Source organism: Saccopteryx leptura, chromosome 1 (assembly GCF_036850995.1).
Source record: "Saccopteryx leptura isolate mSacLep1 chromosome 1, mSacLep1_pri_phased_curated, whole genome shotgun sequence".
Classification (NCBI taxonomy): Eukaryota; Metazoa; Chordata; class Mammalia; order Chiroptera; family Emballonuridae; genus Saccopteryx; species Saccopteryx leptura.
The window spans coordinates 117,808,130-117,828,535 of record NC_089503.1 but is presented as its reverse complement, the minus strand read 5'-3'; the positions used below and the strand labels follow the sequence as shown (position 1 = coordinate 117,828,535).

Here is a 20,406-nt window from a genome sequence, read left to right as displayed (position 1 = left end):
ATAAATACAGAGTGTCCTTTATTTCTTATAAGAAAATACTTGACTAAAGAAGTCACCAATAATACTTTTAAGTGAAAATAATAAGTATTCATGGAGCACACTATTTAGTTAATCATGTTTACCAACTAAAGTATATTGAGCTTATTGCTAGTAGCTGTGTGTTTATAAATACATATCTAATATATATCCCTAGTTAAATTCTACCAATTACAAGAAATATTCCTAACATACACTAATAAGGGCCACTACACTTTGTAGCTATAAACTGCACATCTAGGATATATTTTATTGGTAAATAGGGACACATGCAATACAGTCAATGGCTACTAACTAAAAGTAATTATTCAAATGTATTCTAAATGATAATTTCTGGTATCTAACATTCTTTTATTTAATTGATAACATTTTCTAATGCATGTGATAAATTGTATATATTAAAAATTTAAGAGTGGATTTGAATTACTATATTAAAATAATAAACTTCTATATAGTAAAAATTCAAAATGAAATGGTAACTATGAAAAACTTATTGGTAACCTATTATCTGTTGTGTTGGCAAAGCATTATTGTATCTATTATCTGTTGGTAAATTATTATTGTATCTATTGACAAATATATTATCTGTTGATAAATTAAAGAGATTAACAAAAAAGAAAAAAGGAAAAAAAACAAGATCCATGAAGAGTCATTTAAAAAGGAATATTAATAATTTCCAAAATACAAAAAAATGATCAATTTCTGTCATAATAATTTGTGCAAACCAAATTAAACAGGTGCAATATTTCAGTTATTATACATATTTGCAAATGTTCATGTTTTAGAATTCCATCTGTTGGCGTTGCAGTGTGGGAACTCATGCACATTTCTGGGATAGGCACAACATCCTGCAACATCTATGGAAAGGAATCTAGTAATATCTACCACAATTAAACATTTACTGATCTTTGATAGAAAGCCTACTTCTAGAAATCTCTCCAATAAATATACTTACATCTAGGCTAAATGATGTATGTAATGTGCATTTGTTACACTTAGGCATGTAATGGAACAAAAGAACAATAATATAAATAAAACACCAGAGTTAATGAACATTCATTAACATGACAATTGGGTAGGGTATGCCAGTGTATTTGATAAAGTAAAAACCTCCAAAAAACTCTCTCTTCTCTAAAAGCTGTGATTAATGAGAAAGATTTTTGTTTAATTAATTTTCAATAATTATCAAAACCAGTAACATGAGTACAAATGGTTATAGTGTATGGAGTACTTCCCAGGGATTTATCACATTTGATCATTACAATAGACACTGAGCTAGATCTTGTGTGAATAAAGATGAAACAACCCCAAACCTGCTTTGAAAGCATTCATAGTACGGTAAGGGTAAGGCAGATGTCTTAACTGGAGTCTCAACCATATCCTGGAAATGGCCCTTAGTAAGTATCGCAGGCTTTGCAGGTCTGATACTCTCTTGCCGCTACTCAGTTCCTACCACTGTAGCTTAAAAACAGCCATATAAAATACCGAAATGCATGAGTGTGGCTGTATTCTAATAAAGCATTGTTTATGCAGACTGAAATTGGATTTCTTATAACTTCTGAGTGTGACAAAATTTACTTTAAAAAATGTTTTTGACAATTTAAAAATGAAGTAAAACATAAGAAAAATTTTTCTTTAATATGCACATAAAACCAAACATGCAACTGGCTGAATTAGGCACACAGGTTATAGTTTACACAACCCAGATCTAAGCCATAAACCCAACTTTAGAATATACTTGTATTAGTAATAGAAATGTCAACCAGTATTTCTCAGTTTTACATGTTAGGAAAGAGATGCAGGAAAATAAATAGACTTGCCAGTTTTAATACAAATAATAAGCAAAGAAGCTATAATTCAAACACAGCTCTTTCCTCACTAATCATTATTATCTCATGAAGGCCATGAGTCTACTTCAAAGATAGGTATGATGTATGGTGTGCTTCTTAGATTCTGTGACATCAACATAAAACTGTAGTCTTCATTGTAAAGGGATTTACTCAGATCTGCTCAACTTTTGAAAAACAAAAAAATATACTAGATGGTCTATGTTGTTTTTACATGATATTTAGAAAAGAAAAAACACTTTGTTTTAAAGTTATAATGACATTACCACATAATTTGTTCCAGGACTAAAGTGTTCACTTTCTAACAGATATGCTATTATATCTTTATTTTTAATTTTTTAAAATTTTTTTATTTATTAATTTTACAGAGGAGAGGGAGAGACAGAGAGAGAGAAGTGGGAGAGGAGCTGGAAGCATCAACTTCCATATGTGCCTTGACTAGGCAAGCCCAGGGTTTCGAACCGGCGACCTCAGCATTTCCAGGTCAATGCTTTATCCACTGTGCCACCACAGATCAGGTACTATTATATCTTTATTGCCCAATTATTCAATTATTTATAAATATCTTTAACAAGTCTATGAGCTAAAATTCATGAGATACATTCATATTTTAGTTTTGATCTTTGCTCTGTCACAACCATTACATTCTAAAAAAGAAATATAGATTATCAAATATACATGCATATGTATATATGTATAATTACATATATATTTTATGTATAATTATACATATTTTATGTATAATTGGTACATATTTTATCTGTGTATATACATATGTACAGTTATACTATTTAAAAAATAAATGGCCTTTCTATCATAGCCTTAGACACATATATAAATGTCTTAGTTATGAGCAGCAGATTTGACCAACATCAACAAAATAAATTTTCTCATTATATATCCAAACATTGAATTAGAAAAGCCTTAAAACAGTCATAATAGATATAAAAAGTTGATATATAACAGAAAACTTAGGCTTGAGTTTTTATCAAAAGTCCAGTAAATCCAATAAATGTTTTATAAAGTGAAATATAACCACACATAAAAAATTACAGCCCTTGACATCGGATCATTTACAGCAAAATGGTGGGATCTTGATAACATTATACGAAGTGAAATAAGTAAATCAGAAAAAAACAGGAACTACATTATTCCATACGTAGGTGGGACATAAAAGTGAAACTGAGAGACATTTATAAGAGTGTGGTGGTTATGGGGGGGGGGGGGGGAGAGGGAAAGGGGGAGGGGGAGGGGCACAAAGAAAACTAGATAGAAGGTGATAGAAGGTGACAGAGGACAATCTGACTTTGGGTGATGGGTATGCAACATAAGTGAACGACAAGATAACCTGGAGTTGTTATCTTTGAATATATGTATCCTGATTTATTGATGTTGCCCCATTAAAAATAAAATTATAAAAAAAAAAATTACAGCCCTGGCTGGTTGGCTCAGTGGTAGAGCGTCGGCCTGGCGTGCAGAAGTCCCAGGTTCGATTCCCGGCCAGGGCACACAGGAGAAGCGCCCATCTGATTCTCCACCCCTCCCCTTCTCCTTCCTCTCTGTCTCTCTCTTCCCCTCCTGCAGCCGAGGCTCCACTGGAGCAAAGATGGCCCCGGCGCTGGGGATGGCTCCTCGGCCTCTGCCCCAGGCGCTAGAGTGGCTCTGGTCGTAACAAAGCGACCCCCCCCCAGGGGCAGAGCATCGCCCCCTGGTGGGCAGAGCGTGGCCCCCTGGTAGGCGTGCCGGGTGGATCCCCGGGGAGTCTGTCTGACTTTCTCTCCCCGTTTCCGGCTTCAGAAAAATACAGAAAAAAAAAAAATTACAATAAGGAACTAATGGAGGAAGTCAAGATGGCCGTGGAGTAGGCAGACACACCAACTCCCACTTTTCAGAACCAAGGTGGATTACAACTTATCTGAGAACACTCATCGTGAAAGACAAATTTTGTACTGAAGTAGAAGGATTCTACAACCAAGGACCACCAAAGAACCCACACTGAGTCTGGTAAGAGGGGCAGAGATGCGAAGAAGGCTACCCCACTCCCAGTACCAGGGAGCAGGGACTGGGGAGTGGTGCCCGGGAGGAGTTTTCATGAAGGGGAGGGCTGTCCAGCGAGTTGCAGGTGCTTATCCCCCAAACCGGAATCCCAGCCTAGAACCCTGGAGCCAGGAAGGGGCTGTTGACTATATTTGGCTGAGAAAAAAGCCTGGACACAGGTTGAGAGAAGGAGACAGTATTCTCAGAACCAGGATCTGTATTAAAAGAACTGCACCTAGAGCCTCTCTCACAGCCACTTTCCCGGGGCTTCAGAAGGACACCTTAATGTCTGGGCTGAGTCATTCCCCAAGGCCAGAGGCAGCAGCAGGGCGTGGTTGCGGAGGTTTGAGCGAGCATGCACAAGCCAGCACACGGAGCCTAGAGCAGCCATTGCCACTGGGAAAGCCTGGGCTCACACACACCCCTGCTCTCTGAGTGGCCCGCCCTAGGTGATGCGGAGGCCTGAGAGTCAACAGAGGGGGAACAGGTAGGCGCACAGAAGCCCGCCAGTGATGGCAGAAGCACCTGACTGCCGTGGAGAGTGGGGCACGTGGGAAACTAGCCTGGAGCTGGGTGCGCCCTTGGCAGTGATCCAAGCAGAGTCGGAGCCTCAGTGACAACTGAGTGGGGAAGCAGGGGTGCACACACGAGTCTACTAGCAACATTGGAAGTTGCTCCAGCTACTGCAGGAATCCTGGCAGTGCACAAACCTGCTCAAGGTGTGGACACACCCTCAGCAGTAACATCAGCAGGAGTAACCTCTGAGGAGATCTGAGAGGGTTTGTGCGACCCCTAAGGCATTGGCTGAGATCTGAGCTGACCGAGGCAGTCCTGGAAGGAGTCCATAGGGCATGAGGAACATGTGAGCCCAACCAGGGCAGTGGCAATAGCACCTGAACCCAAAACCCCAGGCAGCAACAGCAGCAGTGGCCTGGTAGAGAGACCACAAAACGGGAGCTAAAATGTCTGGATAGGCCTGACCTGTGGTGGCACAGTGGATAAAATGTCAACCTGGAAACACTGAGGCTGCCAGTTCGAAACCCTGGAGCTGCCTGGTTAAGGCACATGTGGGAGTTGATGCTTCCTGCTCCTTTCACCCTTCTCTCTCTCTCTCTCTCTCTTTCTCTCATCTCTAAAATAAATAAATAAATAAATAAATAAATAAATAAATAAATAAATAAATAAATAAATAATAAATAAAGATTTTCAATGTCTGGATAGAAAAACACCTGAAGCAAAGAAGTAGGCCACATCTAATACCGTACCTAATCACTGAATTATAGTACTAAGCCCAAAAAGAAGCCAGCAGGCCCTGGCTGGTTGGCTCAGCGGTAGAGCGTCGGCCTAGTGTGCGGAGGACCCGGGTTTGATTCCTGGCCAGGGCACACAGGAGAAGCGCCCATTTTCTTCTCCACCCCTCCGCCGCGCTTTCCTCTCTGTCTCTCTCTTCCCCTCCCGCAGCCAAGGCTCCATTGGAGCAAAGATGGCCCGGGTGCTGGGGATGGCTCTGTGGCCTCTGCCTCAGGCACTAGAGTGGCTCTGGTCGCAATATGGCGACGCCCAGGATGGGCAGAGCATCACCCCCTGGTGAGCAGAGCTTCGCCCCTGGTGGGCGTGCCGGGTGGATCCCAGTCGGGTGCATGTGGGAGTCTGTCTGACTGTCTCTCCCTGTTTCCAGCTTCAGAAAAATGAAAAAAAAAAAAAAAAAAAAAAGAAGCCAGCAATAAAAGACAACAGAAAGCGGATTTTAGATGACTTGAACCTTTAAAGTAACTTCTCTCAGGCCAAGAGTAGATAAAAAAACCTAAGAGTGCAGCTGATATTTACAATGACACTTGGACCTAGCAGAGGCAGCCATAAGATCTGGACAACCTGTAGCTTCTAAAAAGTGGATAAGACCCAGTCACAGGCAGTGACCCCCACTGATCTCCCCCAGGCCCCAGCCAGGAAAGTCCAGGGAAACACAGACAAAATGGGAAGACAGAGAAGTGCAATCCAAACAACTCAAGAAAAACCTCAGAAAAAGAGCTGAGTGAGACTACACTAAAAGAAATTAAAAGCAGGCTAGGTGAAGCAAAGGATTGAATCAGTGATTTAGAAGATAAGATAAATGAAAACATGAAAGCGGAGCAACAAAAAGAAAAGAGAATGAAATAATATGAGGAAACTCTAGGAGAGCTCAGTGATAATCTAAAGAGAACAACATCTGCATCATAGGAGTTCCAGTAGAAGAAGAGAAAGAACAAAGGTTAGAAACCTTGTTCAATCAAATCATAGCAGAAAACTTCCCTAAATTTACGCAGGAAAAAGTCACACAAGCTCAAGAAGCACAGAGAACTCCATTAAAGAGAAACACAAAAAAATCCACACCAACACACATCATAATTAAAGTAGCAAAGCTAAGAGATAAAGAGAAAATATTAAAAGCTGCTATAGAAAAAAAAGGCTATTACCTACAAAGGAGCCCCCATAAGGATGATATCCGACTTCACAACAGAAAGACTTGAGGCCAGAATGGAATGGCAAGTAATATTCAAAGTAATACAAAACAAGAGCCTACAACCAAGATTACATTTTTGAGCAAGGCTATTGTTTAAAATTGAAGGAGAAATAAAAAGCTTCCCAGAAATTTAAAAAAAAAAAAAAACCCTCAAGGAATTCATTACAACCAAACCAAGGCTGAAAGAAATGTGAAGGGACCTGTTGTAAACAGAACAAAGAGGGAAAAGAATACAGCAAAAGAGGAATATAGCTTTAAAGAACAAAATGGCAATAAACAACTACATATCAATAATAACCTTAAATGTAAATAGATTAAATGTTCCAATCAAAAGACATAGAGTAGCTTCATGGATAAGAAAGCAGTACCCAAACATATGCTGTCTATAAGAGAGACACCTCAAAACAAAATATACACATAGACTAAAGGTAAAATGATGGAAAAAAATATTTCATGCAAATGGAAATGAAAAAAAAGCTGGGGTAATAGTACTTATATCAGACAAAATGGACTTTAAAACAAAGGCTAAATTAAGAGATAAAAAGGTCACTACATAATGATGAAGGGAGCAATCCAACAGGAAGATATAAACATCATAAATATCTACACACCTAATGTAGGAGCACCTAAATATATAAAGCAGACTTTGATGGATATCAAGGACGAGATCAATAGCAATACTATAATAGTAGGATATTTCAATAGCCCACTAACATCACTAGATACAGCCTCAAGAAAGAACATTAACAAAGAAACAACAAACTTAAAGGACACACTAGATTAACTCAATTTAATAGATATCTTTAGAACCTTTCACTCTAAGGCAGCAGAATATACATTCTTTTCAAAAACTCATGGTACATTCTCTAGAATAGACCACATGTTAGGATACAAAAGCAGGCTCAACAAATTTAAGAAGATTGAAATCATATCAAGCATTTTCTCTGATCACAATGGCATGAAACTAGAAATCAACCACAACAGAAAAACTGAAAAATACTCAAACACATAGAAGCTAAATAGCATGTTATTAAATAAGGAATGAGTTAAAAATGAAATCAAAGAAGAAATAAAAAAATTGCTAGAAACAAAAGATAATGAACATACAACAAATTAAACTTTATAGGACACAGCAAAAGCAGTCCCAAGAGGGAAGGTTCATAGCACTACCGGCATTCCTTAAGCAGCTTGAAAAAGCTCAAATAAACAACCTAACTCTGCATCTAAAAGAACTAGAAAAAGAACAGCCAGTAAAGCCCAGACTTAGTAGAAGGAAGGAAATAATAAGGATCAGAGCAGAAATAAATGACATGGAGGCTAAAGAAACAATACAGAGGATCAACGAAACCAAGAGCTGCTTCTTAGAAAGGGTAAACAAGATCTATAAACCTTTAACGAGACTCATCAAGAAAAGAAGAGAGAGGACTCAAGTAAATAAAATTAGAAAAGAGTGGAGAAATAACAACTGACACATAGAAATACAAAATATTGTAAGAAAATACTATGAAGAACTGTATGCCAAAAAATTAAACAACCTAGGTGAAATGGACAAATTCCATGAAACATTTAATCTTCCAAAAATCAGTCTGAAGAATCAGAAAACCTAAACAGACTGAGTACAACAAATGAGATAAAACAGTTATCAAAAAACTCCCAAAAAACAAGACCCCTGGGCCCGATGGTTTCACTGGTGAATTCTACCAAATATTCAAAGAAGAACTAACTCTTATCCTTCTCAAGCTATTTCAAAAAATTCAAGAGGAAGAAACACTTCCAAGTTTCTTTTTTGAGGCGAGCATAATTCTGTTTCCAAAATCAGGCAAAGATAACACAAAAAAAAGAAAATTATAGGCCAATATTTCTGATGAATTTAGATGCTAAAATCTTCAACAAAATATTAGCAAACCGAATCCAGCAATACATGAAAAAAATCATACATCATAATCAAGTGCGATTATTCTGGGGAGGCAAGGATGGTACAACATTCTTAAATCAATCAATGTGATTTGCCACATAAACAAAAGGAAGGAGAAAAAACACATGATAATTTCAATAGATACAGAAAAAGCATTTGATAAAATCCAGCACCCATTTATGATCAAAACTCTTAGCAAAGTGAGAATACAGGGAACATATCTCAACATGATAAAGGCCATCTATGACAAACCCACAGCCAACATCATAAGTAATGGACAAAAATTAAAGGCAATTCCCCTAAAATCAGGAAAGTGGCAGGAATGCCCCCTTTTACCACTCTTATTCAACATAGTACTGGAAGTCCTAGCTACAGCAATCAGACAAGAAGAAGAAATAAAAGGCATCCAAATTGGAAAAAAAGAAGTAAAACTATCATTATTTGCAGATGATATAATACTGTATATAAAACCCTAAAGTCTCAGTCAGGTTTGAGACTCTGAGGTCACCAGCTTGAGCGTGGCTCATCTGGTTTGAGCAAAAACTCACCAGCTTGGACCCAAGGTCGCTGGCCCAAGCAAGGGGTTACTCGGTCTGCTGTAGCTCCTTCCCCACCCCCCCGTCAAGGCACATATGAGGGGGCTATCGATGAACAACTAAGGTGTCGCAACAAAGAATTAATGTTTCTTGTCTCTCTCCATTCCTGTCTGTCTGTCTCTATCTGTCCCTCTGTCTGACTCTCTCTGTCTCCGCCACAAAACAAACAAACAAATAAAATTAAAAAAAAGAAAATACTGGACCTGATAAATGAATTCAGCAAAGTGGCAGGATATAAAATTAATACACAGAAATCAGAGGCATTTTTATACATGAACAATGAACTGTCAGAAAGAGAAATTAAGGAAATAATCCCCTTCACTATTGCAACAACAACAACAAATAAAGTACCTACGAGTAAATTTAACCAAGGAGGTTAAAGACTTGTACTGAGAAAATTATAAAACATTGATAAAAGAAATCAAGGAAGACACAAACAAGTGGAAGCATATACAGTGTTCATAGTTAGGAAGAATAAACATCATTAAAATGTCTATATTACCCAAAGCAATTTATAAATTCAATGCAATACCAATTAAAACATCAATGATATACTTCAAAAATATAGAACACATTTTCCAAAATTTTATATGGAACCAAAAAAAAACCCAAAAAACCACGAATAGCCTCAGCAATCTTGAAAAGGAAGAATACAGTGGGAGGTATCACACTTCCTGTTATCAAGTTATACTACATGGCCATTGTACTCAAAACAGCTTGGTACTGGCATAAGAACAGGCATATAGATCAATGGAACAGAACAGAGAACCCAGAAATAAACCCACAGCTCTATGGACAACTGATATTTGACAAAGGAGATAAGAGCATACAATGGAGTAAAGACAGTCTTTAACAAATGGTGTTGGGAAAACTGGACAGCTACCTGCAAAAAAATGAAACTAGACCACCAACTTACACCATGCACAAAATAAACTAAAAAAATGGATAAAGGACTTAAATGTAAGTCATGAAACCATAAGCATCTTAGAAGAAAACATAGGCAGTAAGCTTTCCGACATCTATCGCAGCAATATATTTGCTGATTTATCTTTATAGGCAAGTGAAATAAAATACAGGATAAACAAATGGGCCTATATCAAACTAAAAAGCTTTTGCATAGCTAAAGACAATATAAACAAAATAAAAAAATAAACCGCACAATGGAAAAATATATTCTACAATACATCTGATAAGGGGTTAATAACCAAAATTTATAAAGAACTTCTAAAATTCAACACCATGATGACAACCAATCCAATCAAAAAATGGACACAAGAATTGAATAGACACTTCTCCAAAGAGGACATAAAGATGACCAATAGACAGATGAAAAAATGTTCAGCATCACTAATCATTAGAGAAATGCAAATTAAAACCACAATGAGAGGCCTGACCTGTGGTGGCGCAGTGGATAAAGCGTCGACCTGGAAATGCTGAGGTCGCCGGTTTGAAACTCTGGGCTTGCCTGGTCAAGGCACATATGGGAGTTGATGCTTCCAGCTCCTCCCCCTGTCTCTCTCTTCTCTCTCTATCTATCTCTCTCTCTCTCTCTCTCTCTCTCTCTGTCTGTCTCCCTGTCTATCTCCTCTCTAAAATGAATAAATAAAATAAAAAATTAAAAAAAACACACACACAATGAGATACCACTTCACACCAGTCAGTATTGCTCTCATTAACAAAACAACACAGGATAGGTGCTGGTGAGGATGTGGAGAAATGCAGTGCTGGTGGGAATGCAGACTGGTGCAGCCACTGTGGAAAACAGTATGGAGATTCCTCAAAAAATCAGAAAGGAAACTGCCCTTTAACCCAGCCATCCCACTTATAGGAATATATCCCACGGACACCATATCACAGACAGAAAAAAAAGAAAAGCACTCCTATGTTTATGGCAGCATTGTTCACAATAGCGAAGATCTAGAAACAGCACAAGTGTCCGTCAGTGGACCAGCGGGTTACAAAGCTGTGGTACACATATACAATGGAATACTATGGGGCCATGAAAAAGAAGGACATATTACCTTTTGCAACAATATGGATGAACCTGGAAACTATTATGTTGAGTGAAATAAGCCAGGCAGAGAAAGAAAAATATCATATGACCTCACTCATTTGAGGAATCCAAGGAATAATGTGAACTGAGGAATGGAATTAAACCTGAAGGGAAGGGGGGAGGGAGCTGTTGGGAGGCGGGTAAGGGAGATATTGGGGTGAATATGGGGGAGGAGGGATGCTTTGGGGAGACACTAGAATCATGTAAACACAATAAATAAATTAATTAATTTTTTAAAAAAAGAACTAATGGATTTTCCTAAATTTTTTTGTTGTTTTTTTCCCCTCCTTTTTAAGGATTACATAAAAAGGATTTTGAGTTATAGCTAAAATAACTTTCTAACAATCCAACATGATAGGTTTTTATTTTGTACATCTGCTTCCATTTATCTCAGGGATATTTTGTAGGGAAAAACAATACATGGGATTAAAATGATATTTTTGGTTTCATCTTAACATACATATACTGATATAAGAAAATGATAGAATTGTTAGATCATTTTATGGGTTCCATATTCTGAATCCATGGCTCCAGCCTGATATGGGAAATACAGCTGCAACCCAGTCCCTGTTGGAAAAGGGGAAGAACAGATGGCTTGTGATCTTGTACTGCCTTCACATTAGGGGAGCACCTGGACTTGGATTGAGAACTCTCTCCTTTTTTTTTTTTTTTTTTTGTACTAACACTAACAAAATGAAAATAAATAGTCAAGCAGGGAGATGGAAGTCACTGAGCCTGCAATCACGGAAACTCTACCACTATGCTGTTGTTTGTCCCACAGGGACTGAGCAACCTAAGTGTTGCTGCTTCCAAGGATCAATCAGTAATTCATCAGAAGAAGGCCTCTCCAATTTCCACTCAATTCTACACCCTAGAGTGTAGGTGACACATGTTTAAACTGTTTCATTACTGAGTACACTGTTTCCTAAAGGGTTTCATAAGCCATTATATTGTCTTGTCTGTGGTTTTGAGAGAAAGAAAAATTGGTCTGAATTTCCTAATCATTTTATCAACTCTATTCATTTGGAATTTAACAAATTCTGTACATAGATTCAGTATATACTGAATCTATATTTAAAATACATCAATATTTAGGGGGTAAGGGCACTGAGTGCAAAGGGCATGAAAAAGGCTTTTGGGTGATGCAGATGTTCTATACCTTGATCATGACAGTGGTTACAGTGGTATATACAGTGTGTCTGTAAAGTCATGGTGCACTTTTGTCCGGTCACAGGAAAGCAACAAAAGATGATAGAAATGTGAAATCTGCACCAGATAAAAGGAAAACACTCCCATTTTCTGTAGGACGATGTGGCAGCATGTGCGCATGCACAGATGATGACATAACACCGTGTATATAGCAGAGCAGCCCACGGCCATGCCAGTCGAGATGTGGACGGTACAGAGGAAAGTTCAGTGTGTTCTGTGGCTTGCTAAAATCGAATCTGTGACCAAAGTGCAACGTGAATATCAGCACGTTTATAACGAAGCACCACCACATAGGAATAACATTATTCAGTGGGATAAGCAGTTAAAGGAAACCGGCAGTTTGGTGGAGAAACCCGTTCTGGTAGGCCATCAATCAGTGACGAGTCTGTAGAGGGTATACGGGATAGCTACCTAAGGAGCCCTAAAAAATCTGTGCGTGAGCCCACACCGAACTGCACTGAATAGGTATGAAACTGGGAGAGGTTTCCTTTTATTTGGTGCAGATTTCACATTTCTATCATCTTTTGTTGCTTTCCTGTGACCAGTCAAAAGTGCACCATGACTTTACGGACACACTGTACTTTCATCAAAACTGACTGAACTCTGTACTTAAATTATATCTCAGTAATGTTGACCAAAAAATAAAAATATTATAATATATGTCAAGATTTTTATGAAAATTAATTTGAAGGATTGGAAAAATATCCAATTTTAAAGGATGACAAATTTACATATAATCTCTGTAACAATACATAGAAGTATGATAAATGTCATGATATGGTATTTTCTCTTTAGCTTCACATGCATTAGCAATAGATTTTTAAACATGTAAATATTAATGTACCAACAGTGACTTTGTCAATTCAAACACACCTTCATGGTAATAAAAAATTATTTAATTGTGTGTTCAATAAGGTGTTTTTATTTTACATATGAGAACAGAAAGAGTAATATGTTATTAACATTCAGTCTTGTATGGAAGGACCAATGTTTCGAAAAATGTGACATGTTGTTAGATATCATTTTTTACAATCATTATTTTGAACTATTTAGTATAACAATTAGCATTCTGTAACAAAATTTATTACCATTCTATGTCCCTTCAAACCCAACTTAAACTTCACCTTCATCTCATCCCATTATTTCCCAAAAGAGGAAAAAAAGAAACAATTAATAAAAACTTACCTTCCCAACATATTGTGGATCTGGTCCCATATGTTCTTCTAAAACAAAGAACTGATTCCAAACCCATCCTCTTTTGGGACGATGGTGGACTTCTGTTTCTCCTTCAGTGTGCTTGGTTTGGTTTCTGGTCACCTTGATGGAGCTGTGGTGAGCAGTTCCATAACACCTCTGCACAAAACAGAGACACACGAGGACTGGACAGATGCAAGATGTGCTCGTAATTCTCATTGTAAGATAACTTTCCAGTTCACTGTTTTCTTTCTTTTCCTTGTCAGCTACAAATGCTTAATGAGCATTCAAGAGAGAAGCCAGAGCATCTTTTGGAAGGACAGTCCAAAGTAAATTGTTTAATGTGTCCATGATTTAACTGTCCATCAGGGAAAGGTCAGACTTCATTTACATCCTGAAATGCTTTAGAGATCCAAAACTGTAGTCCAATTCTAAGTCTTCACAGTAAGTGAACACAGGCAACCATTTTCTACATAATAGAGAGAGAGAAAATTATATAAATAACAAAACATGGCAATGTTAACTAATTGCTCTGAATGCAAATTACACTATTTTGCAGTGTGATGCTGATAGGCAAAGAATGTGTGTAAATTCTTTTGGAAATATACACAAACATACACACACAAAGTCATCCACATGCCTGTATATTGCATACATTTTTACTTGGACCTCCCCATTTGCACTGCTAATTTTCACTACACATTTAAGGTAAATGTATAGTCAGGTATTTATATTTTATGGACACCACAAAAATGCAGCCCTATGGAGTGTTTAAATGCTTAGTATGTGCACATGCCTAAGTGTAATATAATTACTTACAGTATGTGAAGTACCAGGGAGTCCATGCTAAATGCAAATATATATTTTGTTGGTTTCCTTTTTATTTTATTTATTTTTGTTAGATGTAATAAAAATTTACTGCACATCAATTACCTACTCCTTGTGACTCACAAGATACTCCCTAGGATTAGAAAATTGTCACAGACCATCACAACAATCAAGTTGGTACTTAAACTATTTAGTGAGGAATATAAGATAGAAAAGATGGCTGAAAACACCGTATGAAATTAAAAGTTATTCCATACTCGAATATCAGATTAGCACAGTCAATTATGAATGGGAATATTGGCTGGCTCAATTATAGCTTGCATTGATTTTGACAGATCTGCAGATAATTCTCTACAGGCCAGCCTTCACAAGTAAGCAAGACAAATATTCAAGTGTGAGAACAACACTGACAAAACTCTAGCAGCCTCGTTGAGAAAGGTATAAGAAAGGAAAGGATGGTGGCAAAAGAAAAGAAGGAAAAATGTTTTGATTTTTAAACTGAAATCTTGTAGACTTGGGCTTAGATTTTAGTACAAATGGACAATAAAGTAAAACTTGAGAAAGATTTCTGAAAGACAAAAAAAAGCAACACAGGATTTTGTAGAGAAAAAGTGGACTGAAATTATTAGCTTACTGAAAACATAAAACTGTGTAGTATGTTCTGCTGTCTTCATATATGTGTGTATTTCAATATATATTCAGAAAAAGTATACTGATTCAAGATTATAGCTAACCCATCTTGTAAAAATATTAGATGAATCACTTTCTCATTCTACTAAATGAACCCCCATAAATCAGCACAAACTGAAATATGGCTCTAAATGACTCACAAGGTGATTTGAAATACAAATTATTTTAAAACAGTGAATATAAATAATTAGTCATAGGACAATTATTTTTTACAACTAATAAAAATATTTATACTGAGTAGAAAGTGAACAAAAAAATATCACATGAGACACAGAGCAAGGCACTTCCTCTATCAGTATGACTCCCCATAAAATATGGTTAATAATAATGTGTCCTTTATCAGTTGTGTGAGTATTGTATTGGATGAGAAATGGCAGTTAATTTTAATCATCTGGCAAATATAAATTAAATTTTGAAACAGTTGTTGAAAGCAAAGCTACACCTTTCACTGACTTAAATTTAAAATGACTTAAAACTCTCTTAACATATAAAAAAGAGGAAAGTCATTCTAGTTGTAATGTAGTAAGATTAAAAAAAAAGTCAGAAAGTTGATTTCTTTTTGACAATTTACTTACTGTATGTACTTATATGAATAATTTAATTTCTTCAAGTCTCAATTTTTTTCATTTACTAAAATTTGTGACTTAAGTCCTTGTAATAGTCTTTCCAGTTATCTAATAAAGTGTTTGAATGTCTTTATATTAAATTTTTATTTCTTATCAAAATATTCTTAACTTTTAAGTGACAATTTTCAAAAGAAGAAACTTTAGGTTTTTTTCTTAGAAGTAAAGTTGAATATATAGAAGGCGTTATCTTAATACTTTCTTACCATTTGGTGTGATTGCTAAATAAAATTAACATCTTTGTTTTTTATGCCAAGTTGTTTAACGAAGCATAATTCATGAGTAGAGGGTGAAGAACATGGTTTTTATAATGCATTACAGATATACAGAATGAGTGCTTTCCTTACAATAATGAACTATGTGGCATTCCAAAAGTATATGATTGCATTTTAATATATATATATACACATTATATACATTATATATTTATGAATCTCTATTATATCAATAATGAAATGTGATAATTAAGGCTCTATGGAATGAAAGAATAAATATAAACATCACTACCTTTTTATGAAATTAACTTAATTTACTCTATTATTAGAGGACAGACTCCACATATAAAAATTTTCTGCTGTCCTTAAAGAAATCTATCCCTGCATAGAAGGAATTAAAATGAAAATAATAAAGCCACTGATTAACCCTAACACAATAAAAATACATTGCAGAATTTTGCCTTTTTTTTGGGGGGGGGGTAAGTAGAATTTAAACACCCTTTCTCTTTTCATGGAACATTTCAGTTTGTGATTTATGACAATCAGAGAGTCCAACTTTCACCTCTGAATACCCAGGGACCGCATATTTTTTTCTTTTATCTTTTTAGTCAGAAGTTGCACCCGTGATATACATATGTTAAGCACATGCTGCAACATCCTTGAACGAATGATGAATGAATGTAGGGAAAGCTGAGAAATGTGTTCACAGCAATGGTAAGGGTCTCCAGACCCACATGTCGTGGTGGTCAATCCAGTGGTTATGATGGACAGAGTCCACAGGCAGAGGCACAAATTAAGAGTTATTCTAGCTACAGCTTCAGTGGCAAGTACTTGACACTGTTTCTTACTGCCTCACTTCTATTCGTTTCTACTTCTTTTTGATTGATTAATCAATTGATTGGTTGATTTTAGAGAGAGGAAGTGAAGAGAAAGAGAAAAGCAGTGACTCATTGTTCTACTTAGTTATGAACTCATTGATTGTTTCTTGTACGGACACTGACTAGGAATCAAACCCACAGCTGTGGTGTATTGGATGACAGTGTACCCAATTTAGCTACCTGGCCAGGTCTACTTGTTGACAAACCTGATTCTTAAGGCCCTTCATTAATTTTGATGGTGATACATACTTTTCCAATAAATGTATTTGCCGCTTTCCATTGCCAAGCTGACTTGTTATTTGAAAACAAGAACCTTGTCTGAAAAACGCATTTTTGTCATAAAACACCAAAAAATAAAAAAAGAAGCAGTTCCAAATAATGCATTATGTATAATGATTGTAACGTAGACTTCTAGACTTCTCTCCTCCACTAAGTACTTAATCTAAGTAACGCAATATGCTGCCAGAAACTAGTCCTCTTACCTCTGTAACTATTCCCTCTTCAGCAGTGGAATCAATAACACTGTATTTGGTTGAGAAACAAAACATCAAACCTTCATTTTGTAGAAAACTATCACATTTTTATTCTCTGAGCTTCACATTTCTTACTCAAGAATAAAGAATTTTACTGAATTATCGTTAAGAACATTCAGCTATCTAATTCTTTAAATTTATGATTTAATAACTATGCTTCATTTACAAATGACTTTTCTAACATAAACTGAGTTACTCTCATCACCCAAGATTAAATATTAGCCATTTATAACTCTTCAGTACAGTCATTCTGTCAGAGAGCACTGAAGAAACACAGTTCTCAAAGAAAAGGATTCTCACATTTACCCCAAACGTTACTGCTTGGAACTTGGTCTTTTGTCTGAATTTTCTTATCAATGGCTCTTAATTTATAAAATTGAGAATCGAATAAGGTCTTCAGAAAATGTTTTCTTTTTAATTTATTTATTTAGTGTTTTTCTGTCATTACATATGTTATAGTAATATAATGTTACAGTAATTAAACATACACAAAAATATGGAAGATATATACAAATAATTAGAATATATTATTAAAAGCAATTAAGGAAAGTAAATAAGGCTATGCCACCTGGATAGGAATTAATCTAGTATGTACAGATATGATATGCAGACTCTGCCTTTCACACAGGGCCCTGTTAGTGTGTGTGTGAAGTTATATATAAATAAAAAGTGGATTGATGTCATAACTCTGTAGGTTAACATAAACAAGAAGCTTCTCTAGGAACACCTTAAAAGGTATATGACATTTTGATAGATTAACATAAAAAGGGCTCCCTGCAAGGAACTCCCAAAAAGGTGGTTTGAGATGATATTCCTGTAGATTGACACCTGTTAGAAGGCATAGGCCAGAAAAGGTACTAAAGCTAAGGCAGTGGTTCTCAAAGTGTATACCAGGGCACACTAGTGCACCCTAGAAGATTTCCAGGTGTGCCCTACAGTATTTCAGAAAAATATATGCCTGTTGGGGACCAAAAAACCAACAGGGTTTTTGGAGTTTAGATATTTGGGGGACAGAGGTATGGGGAATTGGCTGTAAGCTGACAGTCTGCCCAACCCCCCACCTCACTTGCCTGATTAGGTTGCAAAAGGCTGTTAAGCTGCGTTGTTAGATTATTTACACTACCCCCATGTTCCCTGGAAAGACGGGAGGCAAGTTTCTTCTATCCTTTCTTTGGTATAAAGTTAATATGATATGTATGGTGGAGGGTTTCTGCACTCAACACAATTAAGAGTAAAAAGAGAGGAATTCTTCAATGTATTGATGAGGAAATGAGAGTTTGCCTTTCAAATATATGCCGAAACAGTGAAGAAATTGCTAGGACACCTTAGGCTCATGTTTCTCATAAACACAAGAATGAAAAACTTAACACAGCGCAGGGACTTGCTGAATTTACTAAATCTTACTAAGAATGTATCTATATATATAAAAACATAACTTTTTTTTTTAACACTTTTTTACAAATTCTAAAAAGCATAACAAAAAATGTAACATAAAAATGTTTTTAATGTCAGAAAATTTAATTTTGTGGTATTTATTTTATTTAATTGTCATAAAAGCACACTTGGACTTTATATTTGTTTTCTTTAATATTTGACTTAATTATTATAACATTTCTCAGAAATTTGTATATAGTGTGCCTATAATTATTTGTAGGATTTTAAATGCACCCTGACTTTAAGAAGTTTGAGACCCACTGAGCTAAGGGGTCCCCCTGCCGTGGTAGTCACCCAAACTCCAACGTTGAACATGGACTGTCTCCATGCCACTTTGACCAAGGACAGCCGAGAAGGGTACGCCAACGGGGGCCCCTTTAAACTGTAGCCAGGCACGCCAAAAGGTACTGGGAGCAATCAACTGCCTGTGTGATTCTTGCAACTAACTCATGTCTTTCCTCCAGTGGCAGTTGGTTTTGGCACTGATAAGTAGAATCCTCTTAGCTGCCTCCAGAGTAGTCTCGAAGATGCTGCCAGCCTTGCTCCTGCTGTTAAGCCAGAGTGTCCCACTGTGCGGGGAAGTTGAATCCAGGATGCCTGATCAATGTAGAGCTTGGGCTCTATTGAGCCACGATAAGTTTTTATTTACCTTTCTGTCAATAGTATTTTGAAATTCAGAAATATGTATTGACATGTCTTATTTTTCTTATTTTATACAAGTGTTATAGAGATAGAATTCATATACCATAAAATTCACCCTTTAAAATATATAATTAAGTGCTTTTTCAGTATAGTCACAAAGTTGTGCATACATTCTCACTACCTAATTTCAAAACATTTTGTTTTTTCCCCATACCCTCCCCAACCTCTCCCACATCTCCCCTGTCCCTGCAATCACCACAGTGTTGTCCTTGTCATGAATTTATTTTGTCTTATTTAAAAAAATAAGTTTGTATTGCTTTTTTTATTATTTTGAAAATGTCTTTGTTAAAAACTCTTTGTCAATTTTATTCCTCAAGTATGTCATTCCATTCTCCATATCTGTTGGGTGACATATTATTTTATATATTCAAAAACCCTAGAGTTATAATTTCCATCAATTTCTCAACTCCAATATTATATATTATTGGTAGGAATGTATCTGATTTTGCATAGAACAAGCTTAGTTTAAATAGAAAATGTTAAAAGAAAGTACAGTATAATGAAAAGTCCATATTATTTGTAATTACTTTCATTGTGAGATATATATGGAGATCCTGTATAAAGAAGTGCATGTCAATGGGAATCTGTTGCCTAATGCACAACTGTCAAATCTGTAAATCCATCAGATGAGAAGGCTGTTCTTCATGAGATAACTTATCTGAAATAAAAAAAAAATTAACTTTCACATGATAAATTTTTTAAATCCATCATTCTGTCAGGTAGAGTTAAATATAGGAGATTTAAATTATGTTTGAATTCTGGTACATTTATATAAGGTGAAAGTTAAAAATTCTTAACAGAAGCCATTTTTTTTAGTTTAATAAATAATTATTCAAGACCAATCTGTATGTATGCATGTGTTGTTCAGGATGTGTGTTCTAAAACTATACAGTTATCATTTGGGTTGGTGATTACAAGCGTAATGTCCATTGCTTGAAAGATGCATTCTCAGGTATTTGATCCTGAATCTATGGGTCCATCGTTTTCAGATCCAATGATCAACAAATGAACAATATTAATATCATTCTTTTGTTCTAAGCCTAGTTCTTGTTCAGTTTCCCATGATATTGACTTCTGAATTTTTGGTTTTACATTCTGGTTCCTTATCCTTTATTT

The 20,406-nt window shown here is 36.1% G+C and overlaps 1 protein-coding gene across 3 annotated transcripts in view; it reads right to left on the bottom strand.

Moving 5' to 3' along the window:
• Positions 1-20,406, bottom strand: part of CDH18 (cadherin 18) — a 706,139-nt gene that overhangs the window by 282,159 nt on the left and 403,574 nt on the right. For all 3 annotated transcript variants that reach the window (XM_066374093.1, XM_066374085.1, XM_066374101.1), the window contains exon 2: positions 13,379-13,856. In XM_066374093.1, the coding sequence (XP_066230190.1) occupies positions 13,379-13,606 (228 nt within the window). In that variant the 5' untranslated portion in view covers positions 13,607-13,856. The remainder of the gene's footprint in view (positions 1-13,378; positions 13,857-20,406) is intronic.